Genomic DNA, 17,957 nt, shown 5'->3' with positions numbered 1-17,957 from the left:
TTCTTTTATGTATGATTGGTTATCTTTGCAAGTCTCTTCGAATTATCAGTTTGGTTTGGCCTACTAGATTGATCTTTCTTGCAATGGGAGAAGTGCTTAGCATTGGGTTCAATCTTGCGGTGTCCTTTCCCAGTGACAGTAGGGGCAGCAAGGCACGTATTGTATTGTTGCCATCGAGGATAACAAGATGGTGTTTATTTCATATTGCATGAGTTTATTCCTCTACATCATGTCATCTTGCTTAAAGCATTACTCTGTTCTTTTGAACTTAATACGCTAGATGCATGCTGGATAGCGCTCGATGTGTGGAGTAATGGTAGTAGATGCAGGCAGGAGTCGGTCTACTTGTCTTGGACGTGATGCCTATATACATGATCATACCTAGATATTCTCATAACTATGCTCAATTCAGTCAATTACTAAACAGTAATTTGTTTACCCACCGTAATACTTATGCTCTCGAGAGAAGCCACTAGTGAAACCTATGGCCCCCGGGTCTATTTTCCATCATATTAATCTTCCGTCAACAAGCTATTTCCTTTTCCGTTTATTTTGCTTTCTTTACTTTGCATCTTTATCATAAAAATACCAAAAATATTATCTTATCATATCTATCAGATCTCACTTTCGTAAGTGACCGTGAAGGAATTGACAACCCCTTTATTGCGTTGGTTGCGAGGATTTTATTTGTTTGTGTAGGTGCGAGGGACTCGTGCGTGGCCTCCTACTGGATTGATACCTTGGTTCTCAAAAACTGAGGGAAATACTTACGCTACTTTGCTGCATCACCCTTTCCTCTTCAAGGGAAAACCAACATAGTGCTCAAGAGGTAGCACGTGACAGTCACCATGCGCCCCACAATTACCATGGTCCGGACCCTCTTTCATGTTCGTTTAACTGCGATTGCCATGTCACTGAACTACAGTTGCCATGGTTGCTCAACTGCAATTGCCATCTCAGGTCAAGTGCCAGATGCCATTTTTGGACAACTGCAGTTGTTGCCATGTATGGCCTGGTTTACTATAGTTGCCATGGTTTGAAAACTTTAGTGGTTGCCACCTACTAACACTAGGCAGTTGCCATGTATGGTCTGGTTTACTACAGTTTCCATGATTTGAAAACTTTAGGAGTTGCCACCTACTAACACTAGACAGTTGCTGTGTAGTGCTAAAAAGAGACATGGTAAAATAACATGTTCGGGTAAAAAAAGAGTTGCCATATGCTTACAAGCACACTAGGGCAGTTGCCATGTATCCTACAAAACACATGGCAACCGACATGTTCGGGTAAAAGAGAGAGTTGCCATTTGCTTACAAGCACACTAGGGCAGTTGCCATGTACCCATGCAAAACACATGGCAACTGGCAGCTTCGAGTGTGGGAGAGAGAGACGGGCGTGTGGACGAACTGATAAATGCCCACACACCAGCCCCTGTGCATGAGTGAAAACTGATGTGTGGGCGAACTGCTAAACGCCCACACACCGGAACCTCCGTGTGGTGAAAACAGACGTGTGGGCGGCCGGATGAATGCTCACACACCAGCCCAGTCCTACGTGGCACCACAAACATGCCAAGATTCGTGCAACCACAAACGGACGTGGATCCACGTGTGTGGGCGAGATGCAAACGTCCACACATGTGGGCGTTAGTGTTTCCGTAATATATTAGCATGAATACTTCATAAATTATAGATACGTTGGAGACGTATCACACAGCTTCGAAAAGTCGACGTTTTCAAAAACATGTCATATAATTGTAATTGAGATAATTAATTTCGTGTCTTCTTTTAAGATATCCACATGACATAAAAGGAGAAAGGTAAACGTGCCATTTGACATGCCTTAATATAGCAAAAATGCAAACATTGGGAGAAGGGATTGTTATTGTTCTAATATACATGGTGACCCTGAAATTTGTGATAGTACAAATTGTTTATGATGACTTCTTTTGATTTTGTGTCACAACTTAGAGAATAATTGAGGGCTAGCTTCTTTATGCGTGCTTGTTTATAATGAAACATTTTCTTTGGTCTACATCCTCACATCAAACATAGATGGGCCTACCTGATTTCACAGTGAAATTATCTTGAGTTACTATGATATTTTACCAAGAGTAACATGATAGGAAAACTGTTGTACCAACCTCATGTACGCAACTGTAAATTAATTATGGGTTTTCTAGCGCTATTTTTTTATAAGGAAAACTAAAAGAGAACTTACTGCGTAAATTACCTAGCTCATATTTAAGAAGTCCCCACCTACGATAATAAATAAACAACACAAAAAGAAATCTAACCTTGTACTATCACATGAACCCATGGTGCTGCTTCTTTGCCTTTTTTATCCAATATATATCACACAATGCACTTTCCCAAGCATCCTACACACTAATTAAAAATATAATATAATATAATATAATATAATATAAGATCAACAGAACACACCATAGAAATTGCAAGTTCTTGATTCAGTGTCTCCTGCTTGGCTGCTTCATGTACATTGTCTATACTTGCCGCTCCTTAATGTCTGAATCAAGTCAGGAAATCAAATTCATAGATAAGTATAACCCAAGTCATGGATGATAAGAGCGTCATGAATGTTCTTCCAAAAGGGGCGCCAGGGAGTAGACCAAATGCAAGGGTTGCTTCTGGAGATTTGAACTGAAATAGCATCGATAAGTGGCTCAAGGTACCTTGAGAATAGAAGTCCAAAAAAGTCAATTTCAAAACATTAGTAGCATGCCTTCAAAAAGAAGTGTTATGTTAGATTTTGTGATTCTAGAGATGGCACTGTCTTGAGTGGTCACAATTTACCAGGCTGCATTAAACAAGAGAGTTTTATGTACTGCTTCTAGATTTCGAATGACTAAGCCTCCCTCTTTTCTGGCTTTTCAGATCTCATACAAAGCTTTGAGGTAAATAGGCTTGATTTGATTTTCATCTTGAACCCCAGTCCACCATAAATCATGAATCACTACATTCATTTTAGCCAAAAATTTCTTGGAGAATAAAATATTTGACATGTAACACACCGGCAAGGAAGTAAACATGTATTTAATAAGAACTAGCGTGGCAGCATGGGAAAGTTTATTAGCTTTGTACTCACTAAATTTGCTTATGAACTTGTCCAAAACAAAATTGTAAGCATGAGATCTATTTTTGGTAGGCATAATAAGAGGTGTGGCCTAAGTGTGTGGTAGAAGCAGTCATATTAACCACTCTAAAAATACCTTTAACAATGTCTGTCTGATCACTAGTTACATTTTTTGCTGGAAAAACAGAAGATTCAGGCTAGTTGGGGGTTTGTACTGCAAGGGCACAGAAATATTGCATAGTATTCGATATAGTTATGGATTCATGGTGAGTTGCTTGACCATAGACTAATAAATCTTCTGCAAACATTAGGATTAAGCTGGAGAGAAATTTGGCCTTAGAGCTATACCTTGCAAATTTCTTTGGTGAAGATCCTCATGCATGCCTGAAGCTAACTCATAGATGGCTATAACAAAGAGGTAAGGAGACAAAGGACAACCTTGTCTAACACCTCTAGTGGCTTTGAAATCACAATGCAAATTGTCTAATAACTTGATTTATAAGAGCATTAATCAGGAAATTCCATTCCTATTTATCAAAGGCATTAGAAAGGTCTATCTGCAACATAAAAGCTTGTTCTTTCCAGGAGGAGAGACTAAAAGAATGAGTGATTTCCTGAGCAATAATAACATTATTGCTAATTCTCATGCCATCAACGAAAGCTTGCTGGGCATCCAAAATTCATAATAATAGAACTGGCATTATACATTCACACATGTTGTTAATCTGCATGTATCATTAAACATAATACAACGTAGTTTCTAAGAATTGTGAAATTTAGAACTCAGACGTTATATATTTACACGTTGCAAATCTTCATGTATCATGAAGCATAGTAAAGCAAAATTTCTAAGCAGTGTGAAATCGAACATAATAATGATTAGTCGAGGGTAATCTTGCACTTCTTTATTTCCTTTTATCAAGCCCGTGAGTCTTTAAACTATAAAACTTGTTGTCCGGTAAGTTTTCTCTTTTGGTGGGATGGTTTTAAATAATTTGTTGGGCTTCAAGTCGCACTTGGTAGGGGCCAATTATTCTTAATTCTAATTAACACATACTTCCGATACCTAAAGAAAATTAACACGGGCTTACACAGTTAGGTTCGATAGAAATGTTGGGGAAGGAGGGGGGAGGGAGTGGCCCCGGCTCGACCGCCCTTGATTGCGCCCCTATTGGGATGGCACCAAATCTGGCCATATAGGTCATGCTTTTAAAGCCGGCCTGTGGGCACCAATTTATGGCCCGGCATGGCACGCGAATACAAGGCCGTGGTGGGCCACCGGTCCACCAGGACCAAGGTCGATCCATGAAGCCCAGCCTTAAGGCTAGCATGAAATGGTCCTTTTATTCATGGACCAGCCTGCCACAGCATGGCATGCGACCCATGCAGCCCCTGTAGCACTGTTTGGCGCCCTTTTGGCCTTTTCAGAGTTGTTTTTTAGCATTTTTAACACTGTTTTCGCCCCCTTTTTTTTACCTTTTCAATGTAAAAAAACAAAAGGTCCGAGAGGGCCAAAATGAGCCAACGGGCAAAAAAAATTAGTGTGAGTCGGCCCGCAGCTGTGCCGTATGGGGCCGGCCCTTTTATCTGGCGTGACAGGCCGATCTGCGCCTCGAAGCCATCGGACCGGCACAACACTTCCATTTATAAATAGGCCATTGCAGACCGTGTTTTGCCAGGCCTTTATAATGTTGGGCCGTGCCGGGTCAGGTCGTGACCTTAGAGCATCTCCAGCCGTTGCGCCCCCAAGACGCGCCGAAAATCGCCGTTTGGGGGTGAGCCGTCGTTTTTTTCGGCGTGGGGGCGAGCACGTCCCCAGCCGTCGCCCCAGGTCAGGCTCCAGACGTCCCCACAGTTCAGCCAAATTTCAGGAAACACGGCCAAATTTCAACAAACACGACATATTTTGGCAAAATTTAGACGTTTTTTACAAGAATAAAATGGACGGAAAAAAACCCTAAACTACGGGCCGAAGTAGGCACTGAGTAGGGCGTAGTCGTTGCTGGCGTCGTCCTCCTGCTTCTCCTCCTTGACACGGCCGGCGCCGCTGCTCGACCCCTCGCCCCGGCGCACTGCTTCACGACGGCGGCGTTCGGCGATCTCCTCCAGGGCGCGGCGCTGGCGGTCCAGCTCCATGCGCGCGTAGTGCTCACGCGCCCACTTCAAGGCGGCCTCTTCTTCGTCGTCCTCCTCGGCGAGAGCAGGCTCTGGCTTCACGGCGGCGAGCCCCGGCTCCGGCTTCACCGTCGCCAGCCCTGGCTCCCTCTTCGGCTTGACCAGGCGAGGAGGGGCCGAGGAGGAGGAGCCACGGCCGCCGTCGTTGATGACGAGGCCGGCGCCGCGGGTGCGCCTACCGAGCGGCGTCTTGGACGGCTCTGGCTTGACGCTGACCAACGCCGGCGCGCCGGAGGGGTGAGAGGAGGATCGGGAGGAGGAGGAGGAAGAGGAGGATCACTAGTAGAAAAAGGGTCAAATGTTCAGCTCATTAGTCACGGTTTGTATTTGAGCCGGCACTAATGTGACCAATAATGCCGGTTCCAACAGCTAGGCGGCCGGCGCTCATTAGTACCGGTTCGTGGCGAACCTTTAGTACCGGTTCGTGCCACGAACCGGTACTAAAGAGGTGGTGGCCTTTAGTACGGGTTGGTGGCTCCAACCGGTACTAAAGACCCCCCCCCCTTTAGTACCGGTTGGAGCCACCAACCGGTACTAAAGGTGGTGCGCTGCCACCCGTAGTGCACAATGTTTAGTCCCACCTCGCTAGTTGAGAGGAGCTCGCACCGGTTTATAAGCCCCGCCGCGGCTACCGTGTCGAGCTCCTCTCTAAGCAGGCCTTTGTGGGCCTTGACGAGGACATGTATTGGGGGTAGGGTAACAGGTCTGACCTAAAGGCCCTACCCATGGACACCGTATACTTTGTACTAGACCCCTGGGCCAGATCGCCGTCCAGATGTACCGCAACTTGAAAGTCACTCGGACGGCGACAAACACTCGGAGCATGACACTTCACTCGACGAGCTCATTCCACTCGACCGTGTAACTCATTCGGATATGCAAAGACCAATAGTCAGCATGACAGTTTTGTAGTGGGCAGGCATTATGGCATTGATGCTCCACCGTGTAACATAAGGGGTGAGGGGTTGCGCACTCTATATAAGCCACCCCCACCACTCTAAGGGGCCTTTTTTGCTTCCACCTCTCTTTCTTTCTAACCATTAGTCTCAGGACATAGCTCAGGCATGGAGATCCGTTCTCCCCTCTCTCTCAAACACACATTGTAATCTTCGGATACATACTCAGATAAAACAAAGCCTCTCCGGAGCACGAGACGTAGGGTTGTTATCTCCATCGTGAGAGGCCCGAACTCGCTAAAACCACCTGTCACCCATATGCATCTCGATAGATCATGCTCCTTTATCCTACCCCTCTTTTATTGTCGGAATCGTTACCACTACAGGCCTATTGCAAGTCTTCTGCCCTGTGGGGCCTACTGGGCCGTACGGGCATGCATCCTGGCCCAACTAGAGGTTGGGTTTCTAGTCGTATGTAGGCCGTGCCGGCCCAGTAGGCGGGCTGTTTTTGCTTTATTTCAAAAAAAATATAAAAAATCCACGTGGTTGCCCTTTAGCACCAGTTCGTGCTGAACCGGTACTAAAGGGGGGGCCTTTAGTGCCCACACTTTAGTGCCGGTTACCGAACCGGCACTAAAGGGCCTTACGAACCGGTGCTATTGCCCGGTTCTGCACTAGTGGATGGCCATCCCATCATCCTCCTCGGCAGCCACGCGCCGCCGCCCCGAGCGGTCGGGTACTCGAACAGCGGGTTGTTCCCGCCCTCGAGGTGCGCGAGGACGCCGCTGAGCGTGCGGCCCAGGACGCCCCACCACAGGCGGCGGCCCTCGCTGTTGTTGCGGTCGTGCGGCGTCGGCGCGTTGTTGGTGGAGGCGAGCCGCTCCTCCTGCCGGCGTCTAAAGTACGCGGCCCACGCCGCGTGGTTGCCGGTGGCGTACTCCGGGAGCGCCCGCTCCTCGGCCGTCAGGGACGCCCGCGCACGCTCGATCTCGGCGTGGAAATAGGCGGGCGTCTCGGGGACGGGCAGAGGGGGGACAGGGACCCCGCCGGCGCTGAGCCTCCACCGCGACGGAGCACGGACGTCGGGCGGCGCGGGGTAGTTGGCCTCGTGGAGGAGGTAGGCCTCCCACTCATGCAGCGAGCGGCGGTCGAAACCGTTGGCCGCCGCCGCGTCGCCGGGGTACCTCGCGCTCAAGGTTGCCGGGGGGAGAGAGAGAGGGGCTCGAACGGCGGAGAGAGAGAGGGGAGGAAGTGCGGAGGCGAGGAGGGGGAGATGGGTGCCTCACCGGCGCGGCCAGGTTCGCCTTTTATAGCGGCTCGGGGGTGGCCGCGTGCGAACGCATGGCGGAAGGCGGGGCGGCGTTGCCGCACTTCGCCCCCCGTGAATCAATGGCAGGCTGACCGGCGGCAGCCTTGGCATTGATTCCCCGCGGGAAAACCGAGACGATGAGGACGATCAGCCTTCGTCTCGCTGACACGCCGGTCCCGCCACTCTTTGGCGCCAAAACATTCGCGCCGGCGCCCCCGGGCGCCCCCCAGCGCGCCGGGTTCGGATTGGGTGCGCCGGCACCAATTTCGGCTCAATCCGACGAAAAACAGGCTCGTGGGGGCGCGACTAGGCCGATTTTTTAGCGCCGGCGCTAAAAAACGGACTTGGAGGGGCCTGTTGGGGGCGTGGCTGGAGATGCTCTTATATGGCCTGGATGACACTCAGATCCTATAGCTAGAAAAAAGCTACTAGAATTTGTTTATTTTTTAACAGAGGAAGGATCACGAAGGACCCAGACTCATATGATGGGAACTATGCATGGTCTGGACTATGGGGTCCAATCTCAAACAGGGCGAGGACCAATTTGAAAAGGAGCTGACAGCCAGCAGGGTTATCGAGAAATTAATGACTACAACTAACAAATTCAAGAGAGATCAGGATAAGGACTCGGACCACTCAATCCTGTAGCCTCATCAGGATCGTCCTAGCAACACCCCCTCTGCCTCCCATTAAAACATGGATGACAGCAAAATTATGTAATTTAGGGTAAACTGAAGGAAAACCTTTTCTTCAAGTAATCCAATTTTATGGTCTGTAATAAAACCTCTATTTACGTACTAATATCTATTACATATCTTGACGACATGATTTTTTAGACCTGAGATATAATATACTCCCTCCGTCTCAAAAATAAGTGTCTAAACTTTGTATTAACTTTAGTACAAAGTTATACTAAAGTTGAGACCATTATTTTGAGATGGAGAGAGTAGTATATATATAGCAAACGAATCCAATTTTATGGTCACAAGAAATATAGATTCTAGGACGTGAATACAATTTCAAAACATTTAGGAGGTACATACAACTGTATTTAGAAGTCTAGATAATGCTTTGACCATGAAGTTCGATATATCGATCATAGATGCATATGTCACTAAAGTGAATTTCACTTTTACACCATACTTAAATATTTCACATTGTTTTTACAGTCCTAAAAAAATCCATTAAGCTGGCTATGGTTTATGATTTCATTCGAAAGCATGGTATGTTTTTTCTTTGCGGGCTATTAAATTCCTGTTACACCCATCTTAATTTATTTTCTGGTATTATTATTCCCTTTTGCTTCGAGTCAATGAACTACAATCCAGTTGTTCCACAAATTAAATCGTTGTCAATGTCTACACTTACAAGGAAAGATTACATGCTATGATTGTGGCAATGCGAACAAAGCGTGTTTCCGGCCTTATTCCTTTATGCAACAAGAATGGCAAATACACATGCCATATTCATGTATAGTAAGCAATAAAAACGAAACAAATGAACGTAAAAGAACATGTTGCAACGTCGTTAACTTCAACAATATAAATTAGCATCCACATTTTTACAACATAATAGTAAACAACTACACCAATACAAATCAAGCCGCCTACGGGAGTACAACAATCAACAAAAAAAATACAAACATAATACCAGCGACAATGAATTGACTCATATTCCAGAGCCCATGTAAATGTTGGTTGCTGGTGATGACGGCGAATCTCGGCTACTGTGAAGAAACCAATGGTATCAAGGTAGCGAGGAGAGTATGATGCATGGTAACGGGAAGGGCCGTAGAATCGCACGATGCGCCGAAATAGGCAAGCGAGACGTGTAGTAATCCACAATGTCTAAGGCGGATAGAGAGAAGGACCGAAAGGAGAATGTTGGCTGGGGTAGAGTGGTGACAGAAAGTAGATTGATTGCTATGCAGCAAAAGCCGGATCGGGAGTATGGCACGACATATGCTAGATTTATCATTGCACTGAGATCCATTGACAAATATAGTCATGCACATATTTGACCGAGTTACAAAGATCTACCTGTTGTGTTAATTAGTTCACCTAATTGATAGTCAGATTGTTTTTTATGATTTACTAGTACATCTCTTTATATATTTTGATCCATATATCGTGCTCATAGTAGATACTACATCGTTCAAGGATAGTTGAAGTTCTGGGTTTGTTCCAAGTCAAAAAAATTTATGTTTGACCGAGTCTATAGAAGACTCTTTACCGACAAAAAAGAAGAAGATTTGGGAGTATTTCTTCTAGTATAGATTGATATCACGAAGAAGGTGTTTCCAAGAGATTGCATTTTAATTCTTAGTCATAGGAGTTACTTTGTATTTTTGTTTGGATCTTGTATCCAAAGCAGTGTACCTGTAATAGTGATGAGTAAGAATAAAACTATAAGTGTTTCTAAAAAAATTGAAACAGAAGAACCATAGAGAGCGTGCTTCTCGTGCCTGCATGGCCTTACTGGACATTATGTCGATCTACCTACCATGGTGGAGATCTGCCACGCGGACGTGTCCTAATCTTCTGATTGGCTAGCAATTAATGGTGACGGGCCATGCGTTGGGTGATCGATCGGTGTCACACTCACACGGCTATATATACGGGCGGGCTGCTAGCCAGCTTCAAACTCACAGCAAGACTTGGTAAAGGCGGCCGAAGAAGCAAAGCTGACTAATCTGCAACCATGAAGATGAAGAGATGCATCCTGCTGATGCTCGCACTTGAGGCCGCCGTCCTCGTCGCCGGCCGCCCCTCCGCTGTTGCCGTCTCCAACGACGTGGGCACCATTCTCATGCCGACCGAAGGCAAAGGTACGGCGATGCATGCGTGCGTGAACTCTTTTCTCTAGTCCTTATAGAACCTCATCATCACATGCTCACAGCCGTCAGCTCGTTGAGGGCTTGCAGGGCAAGTGGGAACGGCGGCGGCTTCCAGGCCATGGGATTGCTGCGACAACACCATATGCACCAGGTCCTTGCCGCCAATCTGCATCTGTCTGGACGAGGTCGACGAGTGCGCCTCCACCTGCATGGCCTGCGTGCCGTCCGTCTCAAACCCATTCCGCCGCGTCTGCGGAGACCGGTACTACGGCGACCCCGGGCCCAAGTGCACCTACAACACCGTCGCCGGCGACAACAACGACGACGCCCTCGTAGCGGCGGCGGCAGAGGAGGAGAAGCCGTGGGAGTGCTGTGACATGGCTCTGTGCACCAGGTCATACCCGCCGATGTGCCGCTGCGTGGACGAGGTCGAGCAGTGCGCTGCAACCTGCAAGAGCTGCGGGGTGTCCATCTTGAACCCGTTCCGCCACGTCTGCAACGACTGGTACAACGGCTTCCCAGGTCGCAAGTGCACCGAGGCCGCCCACGCCGGCGGTAATAACTAGCACCTGCGTTGATCAACGCCATCAAGAGTGCACTTGAATTTCCCGTGCATGCAATGTGTTACAAATTACAATAAAATAAAATAAAAAATGGATGGCCGGCTGGCTGGCCTGCTACCGCTACTGCTTGCCTGAATGGTGATCAGACAAGCATGCATGCATGAATAATGACGAGTCGAGCGTCTGCATGTTGAAATATTTCAATTATGAATGGTGTGGTTTTCTTCCCGACAAGTTGAAGTTGCTTACCACATGTCCCACCTGGTGAATAGTGTGATCGTTTGATCTCACATGGTCTCGCTAAAACTCTCAGGGAAAATATATATCTCTACTCCTATAAAAGACCCACTTCGTAAGGATTGTGTGTCTGCCATCCGTCATTTCTAATCATCCTGTCTACATCTAACACATGCGAGGCAAGCTATCATATTTTTGCAAAATGACCCATGTCACCAGTGGCGTAACCATCGTTGGCCGACGCCCCGGGCCAACAGCCTAAGTTACACTAGCTACAGTGTCCTTATTACTAGAAGTTGCTACAGTCAATGAATGGGTGGATAGCCACGCCGCATGCATGGCCCTAGTTACCTCGGGCCTGGCTACTCCCCTGCCTGCCATTTTGATCTATATTTGCAAAGAACCCCTTAGTCTCTTTAGAAATCTCCGTTCCTCCCCATCTCATCCAAACATATATGAGAAATAAATTTTGGGCAAAACCTAACATACTTTTAGTGATATATATACCAAAAATAGGGTGATTTTCTCTAGAGTATGTGAAAATTCATTATCCTATCTTGCATCCGTTGCAACGCAAGGGCATTTTGCTAGTTTCTAAAATAAATACCAAGAATAACTATGTTATCTCTAAATCAAGCGGCAAATTTATTTTCTTTTTTTATCAGGATCACACCCCCACCTTCATTTTCGTTAGGCTTTTGCTAATGATCGAGCACCTGATTTTTAATTAATGCCAGTCAAATCCATGGCTGTTGATTTCTTTTTCAAAATTTGTGTGGCTTGGCGGCCATGGGCAGGAATCAACTGGACGGTTTTTCATATTTTTTTTTGTCGACTTCGTTCGCTCTATTGGAAAGCCTGTCGAGGGCTGTGGGCCCTTGGCTGAAAGCTATATCACTTTCTCCCTTCAGCTTCTCTTAGTCTCCTTGTTTTTTGCGGCAATCAAGAGAGCTTTATTAAATCACAGCAGACCTAGGACAATCAGCCATCAAGCTGGTCACTAGGAAGCTAGGTATCACATCGAGCCAGCATTCGGTCACATTCAATGTGCAAGTATGTTTAGCACAGAGATGAGCCGGAACATTAGCCGAACGATTTATATGAAGTACATTAAATAAAGAGAAATTGCTAACTAGCTCTCCAATTTCAAGTAAGATTGGAGTCACAATTGAACGAGAATTGTGGCGAGTATTCCAGAGTTGCACCAACTCCTGGCAGTCCAGCTCCATGATCACATGTGTGAGTCCTCGCAGGCTTGCGAAACAAGCCCCCTCAAGCATTGCCAATGCCTCCGCGATTAGTGGATCCGAGATCCCCAGGTGCGGCTTACACCATGCTCCCAGGTATGCAGAAGTGGATCGAGTGATGCCACCCGCACCGCTACAATATCTTCAAAGTTGATAGCCCCTTCTGTTGTAATCTTGACAATGCCCGAGTCCGGTGGCTTCCAACCATAACCTGGTAGAATTTTTACTGCACTACGTGGCAATTCCAACAGAGCTAGTGACTCCTTGATGGATCGCAAGGAAATCATAGGATCAAGACCCTCCTGATCATGCTTAATTCTGTTCCGTGAATGCCATATAGACCACATAATGGTAATGATTTTTGGCCGGTCCTTATCATCTACCATTGGGTGACATAGAATGTCCCTTGCCCACGAGCTAGGATGTAACCTGGGCAGCCGAATATCTAACCAAGCACGGGCTACCGCCCAGAAACGTTTGGCATGAGAGCATAGCATTAATGCATGTTGTAGATCTTCCTCCATAGCTAAACAAATGTTGCATCTATTTATTTGTGCAATGTGCCTCAGATTGAGAGTGTGTTCATCAGGAAAAATTCCTCGTAGAACTCGCCACCAGAACACCCGTACCTTTGGCACCACGTTGAGCTTCCAAAGAGCCTTCCACATCTGTTGATTATTCCCTGAAGTACCGGTAACCGACCCTTCCTCTAGAGCAAGATGCTCTTTCTGAGTCACGAGAGTGCGATATGCTGTCTTAACAGTGTAGTTGCCCGAAGCATCAAAAGCCCACGCATAGAAATCCTCACCACCGCCCTCCAATCCACATCAATATTTTATGAAAAATTATAATATGTTTCAAAGAAAGTTCATAAAAATTAAAAAACATATATACATCATAAAGATAAAAGTTTGACTGGTTCTAAAAAATGTTTCGTCGCACAACAAAATGTCAACATTTATCTGGAAAATCTTTTACATATACTTGAAAAAATGTTGAAAACATGTATTTGAAAACATATCGTATATTTGACAAATGTTCAACATTTGTCAAAAATAGGTTCCACATGTATACTAAAATAATGTGTATTCAAAAAACTAGACATGTGTTGAAAAATAGGAAGGAAAATAAAAAAATCAGTGAAGAAACAAAAAAACCAAAGAAAACCAGGGAAGAAACCGAGAAACGCAAAAAACCGATAACCAAAAATACCAAGAAGAAAAAGAAAAATAATTGAGCCAGAGGAACTACAGTACTGGGCAGGCCCACTACCTCGAGACTAGGGACTGAGTTATGTCTTGCATCGGGCACGAAATGGTCCTGGCATACCATAGCATGTACTCCATGCGCCCTATAAGATAAGACGTTTTTTGATACTACACTAGTTAGTGTCAAAAAAACGTTTTACATTATGAGACGGGGCTTTCCCATGTTTACCTCACGTTGGTATTTCAATCTAACAGGCCGACCCTGTCTTGTCCTTAGCTGGTCCATCACATCTTATCCCTACAACCCCTAAAATAAAACATCTTATCCCTACAGATCCGTCAAGAAAAAAAAAACATCTTATCCCTACAGACCTGTCAAAAGAAAAAACATCTATCCCTACAACAGCTCTTTTATGTCTCCGTCCCACCGCCCTCTCTCTCTCTCTCTCTCTCTCTCCAATTAGAGTATTATGTATCTTCTCATTTCCGTGTACGAATAATAGATAAATAAGTTTTTCTTGGTGTTTCCAAAGAAAGGCAAACTTTCGATTCAAATATTAAAATCATGTAAATTGGTTTTAAAAACAATTTCAATATGTTCAAAATTCACAATTATTATTTTCTGACTATTTAAAAATATTTTTTTGATGACTACTTTGATAAACTATTTAATTTGAAAATTTGTGATTTCAGATATTGGAGAACATAGTTTCAAACATTGAAATAACCAGTTTCATACATTGAAAAAAAAGGAGTTTCAAATATTGAGCCAAACAGTTCCGCACAGATATTTCGATAATATGCAATTATTTCAACTATTTCACTTGTCAAAAGTTATATTTCAATTGTTTCACCAATTTCACATATCACAAATATCAAGTTTGCAAATCATTATTTCAATAGGATGCAACCATTACAAACTAAACTAGTAAAACAGAAATGGTTCAAATCAGGTTAAGCAAAAAAATGCTTAACTAAATCATAAACAAAATCAGTCCTAGGAAAGATGTGCTTCAAGAAACCCAGGCTCTATTTGGTGTTTTCCCGCGTACTGTACTACATCTTTTTTGTGGTTCAGCCCCTGCAGTAAATTGGTCTGCGTGGCACCGTTTATTTTACCCAGCTTGACCCTCCATCGAGAAAGGCCGGCCCTTCGAACGATCGATTAGCCAGCCCACAAGTGAGGTCCGGTGTGGGCCCAAAAGTTAGTGCATTGGATCCAGTCGATTTCGTTGTCACCTGCAATTCATTCATTATCAGGGTACGTACCCATGCTGCAATCAAGGGAAGGGAGAACGTGGTTCACGTGACTGCATGTACTGATGTACGGCTGTCTGTGATCTGTCTAGTCATCATCCACATCCACGAGGACGGGGCGTCGACCCGTTGGCTGGGCAGCTGAGGTTGCTGCCAGCCCATCCGAGTTTGAGTCCCGGAATGGGCGCGCGGTGCTTACGGAGTTTCTCCTATAAAGAAAAAACAATGAGGGTTAGCCCTTGAGTTGGTTTTATTTTTTTTTTTATCATTCACATCCATACATATGTGCACGTGTCCTTATCTGCTCGCAGGCAGCGATGTCCACGCGTTAGGTGATCCATCGGTGTCACGAGGCTACATATACGCCTGGCTGCCATAGCCAGCTTCACACGCACAAGCAAGCTCACTACACACGCTATGGGGATGAAGCGATGCATCGTTCCTAGCATCCTGCTGATGCTTGCACTGCAGGCAGCCCTGCTCGTCGCCGGCGACGTGGGCGACATTCTCCTGCCGAGCCAAGGCCAAGGTGCGCGTGCGTCAACTCCTTTCTTCTCCGGTTCCTGGCTTCTTTCATGCGTCCATGAAGATCAGAAACTGATTAACTGAGGGCTTGCAGTTGCAGACGAAGCAGCCATGGCGGCCAAGAAGAGGCCGTGGAAGTGCTGCGACCAGGCGGTGTGCACCCGCTCCGAACCGCCGATCTGCCGCTGCATGGACCAGGTTTTCGAGTGCCCCTCCACCTGCAAGTCCTGCGGGCCGTCCATGGCCGACCCGTCCCGCCTCGTCTGCCAAGACCAGTACGTCGGCCTCCCCGGGCCCATCTGCAGGCCGTGGGAGTGCTGCGACTCGCCTACCTGCACCAAGTCCAACCCGCCGACGTGCCGCTGCGGGGACGAGGTCGACGAGTGTGCTCCGACCTGCAAGACCTGCCTGCCGGCCAGGTCGCACCCTTCCCGCCGCGTCTGCATCGACAGCTACTTTGGAGCCTTCCCTCCTGCGTGCACGCCGTCAGAGGCTGTTGCCGCCGGTGGTAACTAGCACGCCATTGATCACGCGATCAACTTCGTCGAGTGTTGTGTAAGAATAAAATAAAAATGGATGGCCGGCTACTGCTAGTAGTCTATATGTGTGGTGGACACATTATACTATGAATAAGACAACATGGCAATGTCTAATTTTAAATGAACGGTGTAGTTTTCTTCAGTTTTACAGGATCTCTTTTTCCTAAGGCATCTTCAAGACGGACCCTTAAACCCGCACATGTTTTCGAACTGTGCTATTCGGATATTGTTTGTCATTCAACGCTGTCTTGTATCGATCCGTCAAGCAATTCGGACGTATTATTTCGGCAAATCCGAGACAAATGTAGAAAAGGTTTGCGGGAGTCCGGACATCCATATAACAAATCCAACACAAACATGAAGGAAGGTGTGGCTGGCTGGCTTGATATTTGGCGGAAGCACACAAAATAGTCATTAATAAACTATCGGCGGAAGGCACATATTATATCATGGATGTTTCAAGTATATTTGGCGGAAGGCACACCAAACAGAGTGATTAAATCATTGATGTTTAGATGTTTGGCCGGAAACATGGTTTGCCTTCCGCCAAATAAAAAGCTAGGTGTTTTTTAGGAATCATGACATGTTTGATGGAAGACTATTTAGCTTAGTACTTTTTTTGATGAATTAAATTTAATAGACTGACGTTTATGGCTATGGTTGGATGGCTGGCTCCCGTATCTGTGTCCGAACATCAGTTTTTGCGGGTCGGCGTTGGAGATGCCCTAAAAGGCTACGTGAACATATTTTAAGTGTCACAAAAATTTTGAACACACCAATAGAAATTTAAAAATACATGAAAAATATTTGCGCCGAAGACTTCTTCCTCTTACAACCATCGGCAGCCTGCCGTGAACAAAATTCGTTGGCGTCTCTTGGCCACCATTTTAGCGGAGCAAACTTGTTTAGAATTAGGAGTTTTTTGTAAAATAAAAATTAGGACCTCATAGTAGCAGTGGTTGATAAGTTGTTAATGTAAACCAGAAGTGGCCTGCGACCGCGATCTTCGTCAAATCACCGTCTCGGAGAGTAGCATCCAAGAGCATGTCCGGAGGAGCCTGGTTTGGTCAGGAAGAGTCTCTCAGGCTCCCTGACGGGGTTGACACTGGCTAACCACTTTATCCACTCCGCAAGACAACATGGCCAAGAAAAACTTAGAAAAGGAAATACAAGACTCAAAGAATTTGATCTGTGAACACACCATTTTTCACACGCCTCCCGACAATGCAAAGAGGCATCACTAAGATGAGGGTGAAGAGTAAGTGCTTATTTAACATTGATGATGACACCATTTCCACGTCGGTTCCGAACGGAGACAAACTTTAAATGTATTCCTAACCCTATTACCATCACACACGAAAGGCTGGCTGCCCCCTCCTTGTGAAGCTTTGATGGGGACTCCGGGACTATCCCTGGTGGCCCGACCAGGGACTCGTCAAGTGCGTGAATGAAAAAATGCTCTTCCCAGTCCTAGTTGACAAAACGGAAGTGCTCATCCAGCACGTACTTTTGGCGGAAATGCTACATGGTGGTCTCTAGCTGAACTCGCGCGTCAGCCATCCATGGTGGGGCAGGGGGTGGGTGAGGTTGGCACAGTGAGGACTTCAGTTGTGTGACCGGAACGAAGGGGCACTAGTAGAAAATAGGACTTTAGTTCTAGCCGGATGGGAGCAATAGTCCTGGTCGTGTTACGAACCGGGACTCATGTGAGTATCAGTCCCAGTTCGAGTGGCTAAGACGCCGGTCGAGCTCGGCAGGCATCAGTCCCGGTTCGACTGGGACCTTTAGTCCCGGTTGGTGTCTCCAACCGGGACTAAAGAGCTGTCTTCAGTCCCGGTTCTTGACACCAACCGGGATTAACAAATGCATATATATATATAGGGAAAATCCATCCTACCACCCGGTGGTAGTTACCCCACATATCCTCGCCCCTACCCGCCCCCTCCTCTGTTTCTGGCTCATAGAAGGTAGGAGGTGTGTGCTACTTTGCTCTCCCTTCCTATGCACATGAGGTGTTCGATGAAATGCCTGTGAGCATGATGTCACTTGAGTTCACACAAAACAAACATGAT

At 46.2% G+C, this 17,957-nt stretch overlaps 2 protein-coding genes across 4 annotated transcripts; both read left to right on the top strand.

Moving 5' to 3' along the window:
- Positions 1-10,119: 10,119 nt before the first annotated feature.
- Positions 10,120-11,120, top strand: LOC147978020 (Bowman-Birk type trypsin inhibitor-like). The gene is made up of 2 exons (XM_087546077.1): positions 10,120-10,300; positions 10,397-11,120. The coding sequence occupies exons 1-2, from the start codon at positions 10,174-10,176 to the stop codon at positions 10,873-10,875; spliced, it is 606 nt and encodes a 201-aa protein (XP_087402203.1). The 5' UTR covers positions 10,120-10,173; the 3' UTR covers positions 10,876-11,120.
- Positions 11,121-15,192: 4,072 nt separating this feature from the next.
- LOC125546521 (Bowman-Birk type trypsin inhibitor) lies at positions 15,193-16,027 on the top strand. 3 transcript variants are annotated; one of them, XM_048710753.2, is made up of 2 exons: positions 15,193-15,350; positions 15,441-16,027. In XM_048710753.2, exons 1-2 carry the CDS (start codon positions 15,239-15,241, stop codon positions 15,860-15,862), a joined length of 534 nt encoding a protein of 177 aa, XP_048566710.2. In that variant the 5' UTR covers positions 15,193-15,238; the 3' UTR covers positions 15,863-16,027. The 3 variants fall into 3 exon arrangements, with proteins under 3 accessions (XP_048566710.2, XP_087402204.1, XP_087402205.1); XM_087546078.1 differs by having other exon boundaries at positions 15,194-15,350; positions 15,447-16,027; XM_087546079.1 differs by having other exon boundaries at positions 15,206-15,356.
- The last annotated feature ends 1,930 nt before the right edge of the window (positions 16,028-17,957 follow it).

The sequence above is a fragment of the Triticum urartu genome, chromosome 3A (assembly GCF_056163025.1).
Source record: "Triticum urartu cultivar PI428250 chromosome 3A, HENAU_Tu73, whole genome shotgun sequence".
NCBI lineage: Eukaryota > Viridiplantae > Streptophyta > Magnoliopsida > Poales > Poaceae > Triticum > Triticum urartu.
The sequence above is the reverse complement of the archived record's forward strand: the minus strand, read 5'-3'. Positions and strand labels throughout refer to the sequence as shown.

Bases quoted from the DNA above. Each gene is read 5' to 3' on its own strand.
- LOC147978020 (XM_087546077.1), top strand. From the start codon at position 10,174: ATGAAGATGAAGAGATGCATCCTGCTGATGCTCGCACTTGAGGCCGCC. The intron at 10,301-10,396 runs GTACGGCGATGC...GAGGGCTTGCAG, and splicing joins CATGCCGACCGAAGGCAAAG to GGCAAGTGGGAACGGCGGCG.
- LOC125546521 (XM_087546079.1), top strand. From the start codon at position 15,239: ATGGGGATGAAGCGATGCATCGTTCCTAGCATCCTGCTGATGCTTGCA. The intron at 15,357-15,440 runs GTGCGTCAACTC...GAGGGCTTGCAG, and splicing joins GAGCCAAGGCCAAGGTGCGC to TTGCAGACGAAGCAGCCATG.